The following is a 13,679-nucleotide window of genomic DNA, read 5'->3' on the forward strand; positions in this document are numbered from 1 at the left end:
TCGAATGTGCATAGTAACAACGCTCACTGGTCGGCGGAGGTCGTCGTACGCCGAACATGTGATAGTAACTGGTCTAAACCCAACAATGCACAGACGTGAGTGCATGAGCTTCATACAGCCATGTCGTACTCGCCGGGGCTCCTTTGAATCGCCCGGCCTTTGTCGTCGACCACATTGTGAAAACCACGTGGAATGTCGACTGCGACTGGACGCATGGCGAATGATTTCTCGATCGTACGCCGAGACGTACTAGGGCTTGCAGAAGAGGCAGTCAGCATATGGCCGCATCATCTTGACCACCGTCGCCATAGCAAGGTCAGCGACGTAGAGCAAAGTTACTTCATCCATGAAATCCACAAAGGTATCGAAGATGCGCTTCACTGTCATAATCCAGTGCCGCACGTAATGGTCAGTCTATACATTACCACCAAATACAAAGCAAGAAACTGACACCAGTGACAGTGAGGGCGATGAGGATGGACCTTATGATGATTGGAGTAAAGTAACTCGACATCCGGGTTCTATCTACAGTCGACTGTTTTGATGTCGCGCAACCGATGTGGAAGTACAGAACACACCCAGCCATGAGCAAGAAGAGGCCATAAAGCAAGCTCTCGATGGCTATGGTGGCCGAATTGACGCTGATAAGGGGGAGCTGCGCCATTTCTCGAAACCGCCGGTGGGTGTGCTGAGACGCCTGGGAGCTTTGTGGGGCCGAAATTAGAAAAGCTAAGGCACATCTGTGATGATGAAAATGGTGTTCCAGAGCTATTTTGCAGATCAGCTCCCTAGACAGTGTTGAGATGTGAACTGTCACAATATTGCTCATAGGATATTCGAAATTCGAAGGACGCGAGCTAGGGACCGGATATGCGAAGGGCTCCACAACAGTGGTGGTCTGGATAGAAGCAAGGTACTCAGTTCATGCTGGTAGCCCACGAGCATCCGCGAGTAGGAAGGTACTTGGGCAAATCCCTAGACATACATACTGACCCGCCTAGGCACGTTTGGCTGCGCGAGCAGATGGATTGCATCTAGAGCCGGATAATTTCTATGCGGATAGCAAATCAAAAGTATCTCACTTTCGCTGGCGGAAGATTGGTGGATGGCAGGGTCACGGGACGTAGTACCAAATAGGGGCTGGAGACAGCCGCAACCTTATTGCAACAAAGAAAGAGAGAAGTGATGCCGTCTGTAACCTGATCGTCGATGGGCTATGCTCCCCTCAGTGCTGGTCCCTGGGTGCTACAGTAAGCAGACCTCCACAAAGAGGAAATACAAGTAGTATGGTTCGTAACACCATAACCTCACCTAATTACAGGTCTGTAAATTTGATGGGACTCAAGATTTAACAGGTGGAGATGGCCTATATGTTCAAAACATGCTTTACATGATTGCACCGTTCATCATGCAAAAATTTGCACGCTGCGTACCGGTCAACTTAGAGGAGTCCTCCAGCTGTGGTACAGGGTTTGAGATATGATGCTAATTCAGTGAGCGATCTTGAATATAATGCCGACCGCGACACAACCTTAGCAGCAATCGAAAGCACTGAATGCAGCGCTTTATGTCAGCGCGTGAAGAAATTGAAGTTCTAATAGGGATTTATGTCATGTAAATGAAATGAAATCATTGATAGAGAACGAATCGTCGACCTACGAAACCGAGACACGAGTACCAATCTGTTGGGGGGAGGGGGGGTGCAATATGGCGCATGCTACTGCAATGCGGCTGTAAGTGATCGTGCACAGCATGCATGGAAGCTGGTAGAAAGAGCAGCCTCGAGAACACAGTAGGTTCGGAAGGCTATGACTTCAAGGGATTGACATGGATATCTTGGATGTTTCAGTTCCGACTGAGCGGCTATGATGGCTTCAAACTCACCATCAGCCATGTGTAAAGCCTACTAAATTGACCGACGAAGCAGTTAAGGGAGTAGTGGATATGGAGAGCTACCAGGCAATAACGTAACAGAAGGGATATTGCAACGCGAGACAGGCAGCAGGCAGGCACCTGCAATTCTTGTCAAGTCGTATGCCTAAGAGTTCACGAAAGACTTTGTAGTTAGCACTTCATCTCCTCACACAGAAAGTAGATCAGATACCTCAATCGGCGATAGGGAGTAAACGTGCCAAAGCGTACCTCGGCTATGATGATCAGAGACGAGTCCCTCGTCTCAAAAGTACGTAGCATCAAAACGTCTAGACCAGGGACATGCAATGCAAATAATGTACAGCAACAAGTTATCAGATATCCACGTCTGCATATCAAGCTGTCGGACGACCAGCTCGACGGTCTGCCTTCCTCTGTTCAATCTGAAGCAGCGGCTATCAGCGGCGAAAATCACAATATTTGTGACAAGACATTGAGAACGCACCCATTCTTTTTTACAATCCCGATACGCCTGAAAGAAATCCAAACATCTGTCTCTGTCATAATCGTTTCGATTCAAACAGTCCATGGAAGCTTTTGCTGCGCCTTCACATGGACTAGAGGCCACGCGTGATTCATTAGTCTGGATCTGCACTCAATAGGGCGAGACGCACTCAATAAATTTCGAGGTTACATGTCGACCCTGTTGGTTCAACGTTGAGATAGCCAGGGGTGGTACAAACATGGTTCACAAACAAGAGGCGTACCTGGAACTTGTCGCGGTAATTATCGGGCTTGACATTGTCCTGAGGGTCTGGCAAAGGGGTCGGGGTTGTTCTGTTATTTTCAGAGGCGGCCACGGCCATCTTGTCAGAAATTCCAGGAGTAGAGAGCCCAAAGTACGTTGTGTTTGTGGTAGACCAGTCTTCAAAGTTCAGGAATCAAGTCGTAGTGACGTGATGGTTTCACGTGGTCAAGAACTCAAGCGATCGCCTTCCGTCCTGCAGTTGAGTCCTCCCACTGGGACTACTAGTACCACTCTCCTCGATTTCATAGACTGACTCTTTTCAAAGACTATATCGCTGTTTTGACTCGAAGCAGCTATGCCCACAGAGCTTCCATATGCCGCAGATGCGGAGGTGTCATTATCCTACGACGAACTTGAAGTGCGTATGTCATTCTAGCAGCTCGCCCTGATGTTCTTACCGGATGATATCAGGTCCTACGTCTGCAATATCAGAAAGAACTTTCACAAGCGCATGTTTCAATCCAAACAAAATTTAACTATGCCTGGGGTCTGGTCAAGAGCCCGATGCGCGAGCACCAGGTAGAAGGGGTACGGTTACTGCAAGGTTCGATCAACCTGGTCTGCCCCTTAGTGTACATCCTCGACTGACGAGTACTTGGGACAAATGTTGAACTCAACAACAGATATATATCGCTCGGAGCCGACACGACGACGCGAATGCTTATATTACCTTGCCCTTGGACACTACAAGATGAGCAACTATGAGGAGGCAAAGAAGTTTAATTGTATGTTTTATTTACTACTTGAACTACAACCGCTGACTTAAACATGAATGGACAATACGTCTTATCACGTACCATTTGAATTATGTCCTATTAGCATTACTCTTAGAGAAGGAGCCCACAAATCTCCAAGCACAGAGTCTTGGTTCACTTATCGAGCAGCGGGTTACAAGAGGTCTGTTCTCTATCTTACGCTTCGGTTTAAATTCTTATTCAGTTCACTGCATCCGTGCGACTTATAATTATAGATGGGTACATCGGCATGGCCATTGCTGGCGGGGCTGCTGCTATTGGCACGATCCTTCTTGCATCCCTTGTACGACGGGCAGCACGAAAATAGTTGACATTCGTTGTCTGACGTCGCTTTCTTTATGGTATATCGCCCAATATCTGAATTTCGTTTAATCTCCGCATATTCTCGCTTGACGACCCGCCAACGGCTGATCATTTGTATGGCCCCCTTGTTGTATACGACCCATTCACGACTTCTCATGTTTAGGACAAAGTGAAATATTTACGCAACCTCCGTTCGTCTATCTGAACTGCTTTCCTTGTATGTGGTGAATGTTTACCCACATGAGTACAAATCTTCTCTAATGTAATAGCTTATACACATTGTGACTTACCGATATAAGAGCTTTGGCGAGTGAACGCCCAAGGTCGATTAAATTTAGACTTGGTCGTCCAGCGCCCTCTCCGTGTGAGATAAGTACTGCCTGAGACCAATCGATCATTCAAGTAAGTGTAATGTACACCCCAAAACCCAGCATGGGCACAGTCCGTGAATGCATTGCCGGAGAAAAATGCAGGACATAAGTTACGTAGTATGTATACAGACTTTCCTTTGCGCGTAAATTCGTCAGCGCTAATGTAAACCACGGACGACTGGTATCCTAATCTCTATGTAGGCAAGAATTGTGCTGCAACGACCGGCAATTAATAACTGAGTCCACCCAAAAAAAAAGATACGAAAAGTACTCACCAGCCTGTTCGTACATCTCCTGGTCTGTAAGCCTGAATGCAACAATGCCGATAAACACGAAACCAATGAGGACGCCGATCTCGAACAAGATCCACAGCGCCGCCCACACTGCGTATGCGATACGGTTCTTATCAGTCGCTTTGCCATACTTGAGCTGTGCTGTAAAGAAGTTGGCGCACAGGAGATACCACTCACAATGGGCTTCAACACGGGGGTACAACATTGCGAATTGGCTCGCGTCAGAATCATTTGCTTTCCGGAAATACTTATCATCCGCAATGTCCCCTGAGGAGTATGTCAGTCCCGGGTGCTCCAGCAAGCATTCACAACAGATTGGTAAGCGTACAAACGACATAAAATACACTGAATGATAGGAAGAGTAAGACGGACGATTGGAATTAGAAATCGGACGATACTAACTTCATAACTCCAACGAGAAGGCAGTACCAACGCAGCGCTTGCCTGGGATGCAAATGACCTCTGTTGAACAGAGCAATGTGACGCGGTACATACCCGTGATCTATGAACCAAAACCCGACTAGAATGCCTTCGTATATGATTGTTAGCAGGATTGTCCTAGTAGTACATGACGTTCAGACAGCGATGAGCGAGTAACATGAGCGAGAGGATCAATATACGCACAGCTTGTTGCGAACCAATACTAGCGGGGCAATCAATCCGAGCCCCAGGAAAAAGCTCACTATCTTGGCCATGAGGATGTCAAACCCGGCCAAGACGAATATACCGCCGAAGATCGTTGAGCCAAAGTATCCTGCCACAAGTATGCATAGAGGTTTTCCACCCTTGACTTCGGTTGCGCCCCCTCGATCAGGGTCAATGGTCACCTGTTCAACCTTGCCCCCTGTGAAGACCGCCTGAAACGGAGTCATCATCAGCACGAATGTGGGCGGAGGGGTAAAGATGCCTACCGCAACAATGTGACAGAATTCGTGTAAGCCAATCGTAAAGAGCTTGAGGGGATTGATGAGTAGCCGTACTCCAGGTATCACCCACAAAGCAAATATGACAACTGTGTACACAACAATCTAGGAAAGAGCAACATCGAAGAAGCAGGAGTCAGTATCAAGTCAGAATCACGTAACACTAGATAAGAGACATACGACGTATAGGACAGGAACCTGTCGGGGGGGGAGGGGCAAGTATCGTGAGTGATTCAGTGCCAATAAAGACCCACGACGAGCACTACGGCCCTACCTGTTCACTGGTAGGTGTGATCGGAGCCATTAATACCCAGAGGCACTGCCTGGTGTAGAGAGCTCGATAAAACCGAGTCAAGGTTGAGGCAAAAAGTCTGGGATACTGGGAGACAAGCAGTGGAGAGTAGCCGTGAGTGAGAGCTGAGCTGATAGCAAGCCAACCTTGGACCTCGTGGAATGCATTTTCAAGGCTTCCTCCGCAGGTGCATTGTCCTCGTGTCCACAGCGCTCACAAGCCACAAACTTCCCGAACAGGGGCCTTCGAAAACTCTGGCATAAGCTGCTTTGAACAAAGCACAGTCTGGGTTATATTTGCACGCCGGTGTGAAAGAAAGACCTGCTAGTAATGCCACATGCCATAAATATTACTCGCAAAGGATACTAGTAATGAATCGGAGCATACAGCTTGCTTTTGTGGCCGTAAATTCAATAAGGTGAACGACATGAGTAGGGCTGTCTGCATACATCCCAAATCAAAGGGGAACGATCCTTGGACTGTAAGATTGTCGTGAATCCGGCGTCCGCACGCTAAACTCGCGCTAAACTGGGCAGACGTGGCCACTAGTGCCAGTGGCAATACGCGTCAGTCACGTGCAGGCGCGCGACTTGTTGACTGCACTTGTCGGAGTTTCAAGCCCGCGGCGCGCTATATAAGCTCTAGCCACCTTCGCGTCCTGCTATAAGCCCTCCTCTCCGTTTTCCATCACCACTGCTAAAGCATCTTTTCTCTGTTATACATCAGCACAAAAATGGTATGCATATCACCTACCGTAAGTAAATGCATAGGCTCATCTTATCCATTCTGCAGTCTGGAAAAGGAAAAGCGTGCGTTCAGCCTTTCAGGCTGCGTAAGAAGGCCAAAAACTGATTGTGGACCGCATTTCAGTGGGAAATCCTCGTCTGGGAAGTCCGGTGCTGAAGCTGGAAAGTCCCAGTCGCGTTCGGCAAAGGCGGGCCTCCAGTTCCCTGTTGGCCGTGTGCACCGACTTTTGAAGAAGGGCAACTATGCACAGCGTGTTGGTGCTGGCGCTCCTGGTGAGTCTGCTTTCTGCGGCAAATTATGCCATCGCTTATTCGGTCGTAGTGTATCTTGCAGCAGTTCTCGAATACCTCGCTGCTGAAATCCTTGAGTTGGCTGGGAATGCGGCTCGTGATAACAAGAAACAACGTATTGTTCCTCGTCATCTTCAACTTGCCATTCGAAATGATGAAGAGTATGCTCGGAAACTATCATTTTGTTTCGTTTTGCTTATTTCTTATTGTATTTAGGTTGAACAAGCTTCTTGGTGATGTTGTTATCAGTCAGGGCGGTGTTGTACCATTCATTCTTCCGGAACTCCTCCCATCAAAATCCAATAAGGGCAAGAAGGAAGGCGCATCGCAGGAGGTGTAGATCCTGTCGGACATTATGTTTATCATGTAGGGTTGTATGTCTGTATTAGTTCTGTCTTGTGCTTCCTAATCTACATGTGTATTAGTATGATGTCCTGGGCATTTTGTTCTTGCAGTTGAACAATGAAGTTTAACTTCGGTGCTCAATTTTTTCGAGTGCCTGCGAAGTTGTACCAATGATATCACTGAGCTAGTCCGCACCGGGGATCTAGTTTCGGCTGGGTGATGGTACGGACGGTATCATGCTATCTCGTACTATCGGCTACCGTTAATCCTTCTCCGGATGCGTTTTAAAGCTTGTGAGCTGATGAGTACTAGGATTGACATGTTTAGTTGTTATTATGTGTCATTGAATAAAATCCTGATCAGGCTGGACAAAGAAAGGGTACACCAATCAGCTTTTTTTTTCGCACCGGTGTGCAGATTGGCAACAGATTTGCGAGATTGGAAATAAAGAAGATTGTAGCAAAGCTTACATATCAGGCATAACGGAATAATATGATAGTACCAGCTCATGAACGAGTCATAAAATGCATAGCAACACTTCATGGCAGTGTATGGTCTCTCTGAGACCATGGATTTACACCAACACCTTGGTCAACAAACCCAGCCTTCACCGCTCAAAAACTTCATCTTCCGCATCACTCGCCACCGTCCTTCTGGAGAACTCAGATACTCGACTAATGCTGGACCGTTTGCTGTGGCCACCGCCATAAGTTCGCGATCCCACACGGGATAATCCACCGTTGGCCCCTACACCAGGCGACCCGGGACGAGATCCTCCCGGCTTGTCAAATTTATTCACCATGTTGCTCACCGAACCGCTTCCTGAGACTCGAGGAGTCCGTGCCAACCGCGGGCCGCGGAGACGTGGGTCATTAGCGGGGCTCGTCACAGACGGCACCGCACCTGTGATCGGCTTTATAGGCGACGGGCTACGAGAGCCTACAGACTCGTACGAGGAGACACGGGGAGAGGCTGAACGGGCATTGACACTCTCAGGACGGAGGATGGGGGGAACAATTGTTGAAGGAGGTGAGCCAGGCTCCAAAGGCGGCTCCTTGAATGAAGGCATTGGCAGCTCAGGTGAGGTAGGCTCCGGGGGAGGAGCATTGAACGTTGGTACTGGTATAGTGGGCGAAGGGGAAGCAATTGCTGGAGGAGGCTCCCTGAAGACTGGACGCGGCGGAAGATCATCGGTCTCCGGCGGAGGCTCCTTGAATACCGGATGAGAAGGTACTGTAGAGGCCTCGAGAGGCGGCGGGGGAGGAATTGCAGCGAAATCAGTCAGACCTGCTTGCACAGGAGTAGACTCAAGAACGATGGTCCTGTTATCGTGAACGACGATATCACCTGGAGCCGGAGGCAGGGGCGGAGGAATTGAAGGAAGCTCCTCAGGTTCTGCGATAACCGTTGACGCTGGTGCAGAGTCGGACAAAATAGGCTCAGCATTCGGACTGCCAGGGATATCGTTCAAATGAGCAACGGGGGCATTGGGAAGTGGAGGAGAGTGACGAGGAAGTTTCACTCCCGTGCGTTGTTCAAACTGCTGCGACTGAAGCTCTCGCAGATCTGCCCCTGCAGAGATGCGACTACGACTCATACGCATATCGACGGGTCGCGTACGACGACGCACAGGAGCCTTACGCTGAGACTCTCGCTTCTTCTTCTCCAGGGTAGGTGGTAGGATTGACTCGTAATTGTTCAAAAGATCAATAAACAGGACTAAAACGTGCAGAGATCAGCTCGAGATAACTAGGATGTGTTCGGGCATCTCACGTGTCGGATGGCGGTCTTGGATGGAAAATTCGTTCTCTTGCTTAGGTCGGAGAATGACTATAAATTACAGCCAATTAGCGTACCTAACATCAATAAGAGCCTTGACTCACTTCTGCCCATGGACAGGGCAAGCTTAGTAATATATACTTCACTCGTTTCCTCGCTCTCAGCTCCAGCAGTTGATGCAATCATCCTTGGCAGTGAGATCAGTATAAATACACAGATAACCGGAAGCAACTAACCTCTTGAGGTGTTTCACAATAGCGTCAAGCACTAAAAGATGAACCCTGGGCAATTTTTGCAAGGCAGCTTGCACATCCTGGATGTGCAGCTCCTCCGAACGAGCCTCCTCTCCTTTCGCACTAGAACCCACTGCAGGACTTGATTATTCGACTGTCTTCCGATACTATTTTGATGACACACCTGTGGGGTATAGCCTGCGCATCTCATCCCAACCCTCATACATACCAATCGGCGGGTCCAATTCAAGCGCCCACAATTTGACCGCACCGGCCAGGACAGGAGCGTCATACTTGGCGAAGATATCGTTGGGAAGGGACTGCTCGGGCGGTATGGCGTTAAGAGACTCCCGAAGGTGATGTACGGAGGCAAGCGGTACATCATAAATCCAAGTCTTGCGTCTATCTGCGCGTCATTTTCATTAGTAAGCCATTTCGATGGGGCACCGGAAAGATCTACCTGCATCAGTGGGCAGCTTGGCATATGCCTCATCAACAGCCACAAGCAGCATAGTCAGGACGGGTGGAATGTCGTCCTTCTTTTCTTCCGTATCCGAATGATGCCACATGCCGCTGTCAGCCCATCGGCGCAAGTCGATTCCAAAAACGACATCAGATTCGTCATGAGTAACAGACTCGTACACCTGTGGCTCAGGACGGAAAGGACCTGTACGGTGCCGCTCGATGAAGATCTTGAGATCGGCTTCTGGATGGTAAGAGTCGATCAACGTCTCGGAGCGCTGGACTGAGGGATCATACGCCTTCGATAGTTTTGACACGACCACATGGTACTGACGAAGAACTGTACAGACTGAGTAAGGCATTCTGTTCGCTGGAAGCTACTCTTACCCGTCTTGACCGCCCGTAGCCTGTCTAATTCCCACCTCTGCAACATCTTCAGAGTCTCTTCAACTCTTTCCTCAAGGGCGAGACGCTGTCTATCGAGTTTGCGTACGGCTACACGATATTCCCTGTCCGCAACTTCCGCATCCCGGCGAGCGCGAATGTGAGCGGGCTCCGCCTGGCCGTTTGCGTTAAGCGCCTTAGTTACGAGTGATGCGAAGGTATTGGTAGTCTTGGCGACGTTCTCTGCAAGAGGTGATAGGTTCTTCTGGATGGGTGAAGCAACCGGATCTGGCTTGGTGGAAACTGCATCCAAGGTGAAGGCCTATACGGACAAAATCACGTTGTAGAGAGACGCCTATTGCAGGATAGACTCTACGTACCTTCGGTCTGAATTGATAATACGCATCTGCCGCATTCTCATAATCATTTCCAAGTTGGCCAATCCTCCGGAGTAAATCGTGCTTTTCAGTCAGCTCTCGTGCCGCAAAAGCGGCGCGGTCCAAATTTTCTTCGTATTCCTTCACCTTCTCCTTGAGCCAAGTAGCAAACTCCTCGCCGCTGAAGCATTCTTGATACTCTCCGAGAAGAGGGAAGCGCACGGATCGTAGCGGCAATTCACCCTTGGCACGCTTAAGCAGGTTGGACAGCTGCATTGGAGTGAAGGCGACCCCGGCAAGGATGATCGGCGGTGCCATTGAAGGAGGCACTAGATTGGTGTCCAGCTGGGCGGGGGGCAACGGAGGAGACAACGGGGGAGGCGACGCAACCTGGGGCGGTGTCATTACATCCTCAGTAGCCCTCCCTTTACCCTTGTCAAATTTGGGCACTTCCTTTTCTTCAATGTCCGCATCAAAGTGAACTTCAGGAGTCTGGTCGACGCTCTGGGCAGTACCAGTACCGAGCCGGAATTCCTTGAAGCGTTGCGAGATGCGCTCAGACACGGTTCCCGAACGCACCGGAGTGCGTTTGTCCCGGGGCTGCATGTTTGGGGAAGTGGTGAATCTGTCTCCAACTGAGGGTGGGATGGGAGCAAATCGTGCACTGAAAACAAAACCAGATTAGTCCCATGTAGACATATCCACAGCCATACATACTCATCCTCTGCTTCGTCAGCTCGCCGTATCTTCGAGAGATAATCATTTTTCAATTTAGCGACACCAACCTGGGCTGATTCGTAGGCAGCCATCCAACCATCAAGCACATTGTGCTTGCTGCCTTTGAGCCTTTCCTGCATAAAAGTTGAGCAGCCTACACAAGCATTGGGATACGATATACTTGCCTTGTAGCCAACGGCCCATTTCTCGAACGGAGTAGCTACAGAATCTCGAAGTTCCTGCGCAACTGCCTCGTGAACCTTGCCCTGCTCGGTGGATTCTTCCTTTAATCCTCGAAATGCCACATGAAGTGACGCCCCTTCGTCATGGGAAAATGCCTTCCCTGTGTGTTGAAGTGAACAAAGGTACTTCACAGAGCTTTGAATGCCTACCTGCAGGTGCAGAGGCAGACAGGGACTCCGCGAGAGCACTTTCGGCAATAGCCCTTGCCTATCGCTAGAGTTAACAACCGGCTCGCTCGTATGATCGCTGGTTGTGCGTACCCGAATGAATGCAACGATCTCATCATCCTCAAGAACGCCCTACAACAGTGCTATGAGCGAAGAATGCTAGAATAGAATAAATATTCATACACTCTCCAACTGTTTATACAACACCTCCAGACCCCTCCGGTAATCTTGCGACCAGAATGAATTCTGGAACGTAAGCGGCAGAGACAAGACTGCCATTGTAGACAACAGACTGGCCAGTCAACGTTTCAACAGCAGTGGCTGCAAAGTTTATGCGCTCGTGCGGAGTGTTGGTAAAGAGCTGTAATCGAGCTGAGAGGTAGCTCAAACCTGGACGCACACCAGGCGGGTACAGGCAGACAACAACGTGCGGCTGCGGGTCTTGCGCTCAGCAGCGTGGGGACGTGTGTCGTGTACAGGGGTGCTTTATTTGCGTGTCGCCCTTGGTGGCAGTGTCGATTATGCGCGGTGATGGCTGCACGCACCGCTGAAACGAGCGCTCGCGATTGTCCGACGGCTTTGTCGATGCATCGAGCCCCCAGGGGCACCTCGGGAACAGCCACTGCACTGGACAAGATACTTACTCGCTGCGAACGCGAGGCAGCAGTTGAGGCAGAATCGCAAGGCGAAAACTAGCATGAGATATTAAGAACGTTGCATTATAATACGACCTCTAGATCCTCCTCCTCGATAGCCTGCGACCGCCTGCCTGGGTTCCGCTGGCCTGTACGGCCTGCACTACCATATAGTACTTCTGAGTCGCCCATCTCTCCCGCTAAATACTTCCCTTCCGTGCCGTTTGCTTCGAAAACGTTGCCACGCCCACCAGCAAACGTCGATGTCGGTAGCTGTACCAAATGTGACGGCTGCCGTATCAGGTACAGTCGATGTAGAGAGTCCTCCGCAGCCTAGAATTAGTATTCAACGTCAGGATCGTGGAACATATGCATGCGGGAATGTTGCGCACGCGGTACTCAGCCATCTTGAGTGAGGTGCCGAATCCCTCGCCCAGCTTGTCCGCGCCTGAGTATATACCCACAACGAATACAGGAGAATTGGAGAATCGACCTGTCTCCTTCAACAACCTGTAACATGAACGAACATTGAAGGTGCGGTTGTTGGCAGATGAACCGTACACACCTTGAAATTGGGCGTTCACGTCCGAATTTCGCAACAGTCTCTGCCAGCGCGGCTTTGGGATCTCGGAATTTGATCATGTTACGCACGTCTACTTCGCGGCTTAGGAAAAACTTGTGCACAAATTTGCGGGCTGACAACAATGATCGATGTTGGTATACCAACGCGGTCAACGCACGAGGCACGGAACTGAGTGCATCTGGGTGCAGCACAGCAGGACTTGTTGGTGTAGTAGGCTGTAAAAATGATAAGTGCAGGCGTGCCAGAGCAATGAAAAACACGCACAGTCCTGTTCCATCTCAAGAGAGGTGTCACACCCATCTCTTTGGCAATCCCCACACAGGTCGTCGGACCAACGTATGCACTTACAGCAGCCTTCATAACACGCGTTGGAAGATGCGGATATGAAGCGTTCACATATTCCGTAGCAAAGAGACCCAGTAGCGAATTACCCAGTACCGCAAGATTCGCATTCGTGGCAGGTAGAGGCTTGTCCGGATAGTGGTGCGAGTATAGCGGTACGAAGGATGGGTGAGTGCATGCTCGCTGAATGTCGACGATAGACGTCAGAATGTTTCCAAGGCCTATTCGATGAGCAAATGCAGTGAAGGAGGTTGGCGGTGGCGGTTGCAAGGAAGCCCACGTCTGAGCATCGAAGAAGTGTTTTTGGGATGAGCTGGATGAGCTGGCGACAGCTTCTTTTGGAGGAAATACGCGGACATGAGATGGAGACACAGAGGCTAATTTGGCAGCGGTCGATGCTAGACGTTTTTGTGCATAGCCCATTGGCGAGATTGTCGTCCGCCAGCGTGCGCTCACCACTATAGTAGTCGCGACCGCGAACACGACGAAAACTGATGACCAAATAGGAAATAGGCGCCTAGACGCCTAGACGCGTGTTAAGCGCCGTCCACTCTCGTCATGTTGTCTGTAACAGCAGGATTGCTTCGAGTTTTAAGCATGATTCACACGCGCGCACAGCAGTCAATGGCCTGCTAGCTAGGGCAAGGGCAATTTGGAATCGGTCCGCAATTTATCGAAAATCAGCAAGGTCAAGCTTCTATACTGTAACTGACCCATGTAAATTACTGCAAATTAACCGCCAATGATGGCGCGCTAAT

At 49.8% G+C, this 13,679-nt stretch overlaps 5 protein-coding genes across 5 annotated transcripts; 2 read left to right on the plus strand and 3 right to left on the minus strand.

Moving 5' to 3' along the window:
- Window positions 1-2,975: 2,975 nt before the first annotated feature.
- Window positions 2,976-3,742, plus strand: FIBRA_02287 (uncharacterized protein; the record flags this gene model as incomplete). The annotated part of the gene is made up of 5 exons (XM_012324150.1): window positions 2,976-3,038; window positions 3,092-3,224; window positions 3,304-3,405; window positions 3,500-3,577; window positions 3,651-3,742. 5 exons carry the CDS (start codon window positions 2,976-2,978, stop codon window positions 3,740-3,742), a joined length of 468 nt encoding a protein of 155 aa, XP_012179540.1.
- Window positions 3,743-4,302: 560 nt separating this feature from the next.
- On the minus strand, window positions 4,303-5,629 carry FIBRA_02288 (uncharacterized protein; the record flags this gene model as incomplete). The annotated part of the gene is made up of 9 exons (XM_012324151.1): window positions 4,303-4,322; window positions 4,385-4,669; window positions 4,731-4,747; window positions 4,805-4,846; window positions 4,898-4,960; window positions 5,027-5,259; window positions 5,314-5,430; window positions 5,506-5,523; window positions 5,600-5,629. 9 exons carry the CDS (start codon window positions 5,627-5,629, stop codon window positions 4,303-4,305), a joined length of 825 nt encoding a protein of 274 aa, XP_012179541.1.
- Window positions 5,630-6,350: 721 nt separating this feature from the next.
- Window positions 6,351-6,994, plus strand: FIBRA_02289 (uncharacterized protein; the record flags this gene model as incomplete). Its single annotated transcript, XM_012324152.1, has 5 exons — window positions 6,351-6,371; window positions 6,410-6,426; window positions 6,488-6,636; window positions 6,686-6,815; window positions 6,871-6,994. The coding sequence occupies 5 exons, from the start codon at window positions 6,351-6,353 to the stop codon at window positions 6,992-6,994; spliced, it is 441 nt and encodes a 146-aa protein (XP_012179542.1).
- A 612-nt stretch (window positions 6,995-7,606) lies between these two features.
- Window positions 7,607-11,640, minus strand: FIBRA_02290 (uncharacterized protein; the record flags this gene model as incomplete). Its single annotated transcript, XM_012324153.1, has 12 exons — window positions 7,607-8,718; window positions 8,773-8,829; window positions 8,883-8,965; window positions 9,015-9,144; window positions 9,196-9,417; window positions 9,472-9,813; window positions 9,861-10,179; window positions 10,238-10,898; window positions 10,952-11,294; window positions 11,344-11,401; window positions 11,455-11,493; window positions 11,545-11,640. 12 exons carry the CDS (start codon window positions 11,638-11,640, stop codon window positions 7,607-7,609), a joined length of 3,462 nt encoding a protein of 1,153 aa, XP_012179543.1.
- A 440-nt stretch (window positions 11,641-12,080) lies between these two features.
- FIBRA_02291 (uncharacterized protein) lies at window positions 12,081-13,344 on the minus strand (the record flags this gene model as incomplete). Its single annotated transcript, XM_012324154.1, has 4 exons — window positions 12,081-12,329; window positions 12,389-12,506; window positions 12,562-12,794; window positions 12,844-13,344. 4 exons carry the CDS (start codon window positions 13,342-13,344, stop codon window positions 12,081-12,083), a joined length of 1,101 nt encoding a protein of 366 aa, XP_012179544.1.
- Between the last annotated feature and the right edge of the window lie 335 nt (window positions 13,345-13,679).

This window comes from Fibroporia radiculosa (genome assembly GCF_000313525.1).
Source record: "Fibroporia radiculosa TFFH 294 genomic supercontigs, scaffold1159, whole genome shotgun sequence".
NCBI lineage: Eukaryota > Fungi > Basidiomycota > Agaricomycetes > Polyporales > Fibroporiaceae > Fibroporia > Fibroporia radiculosa.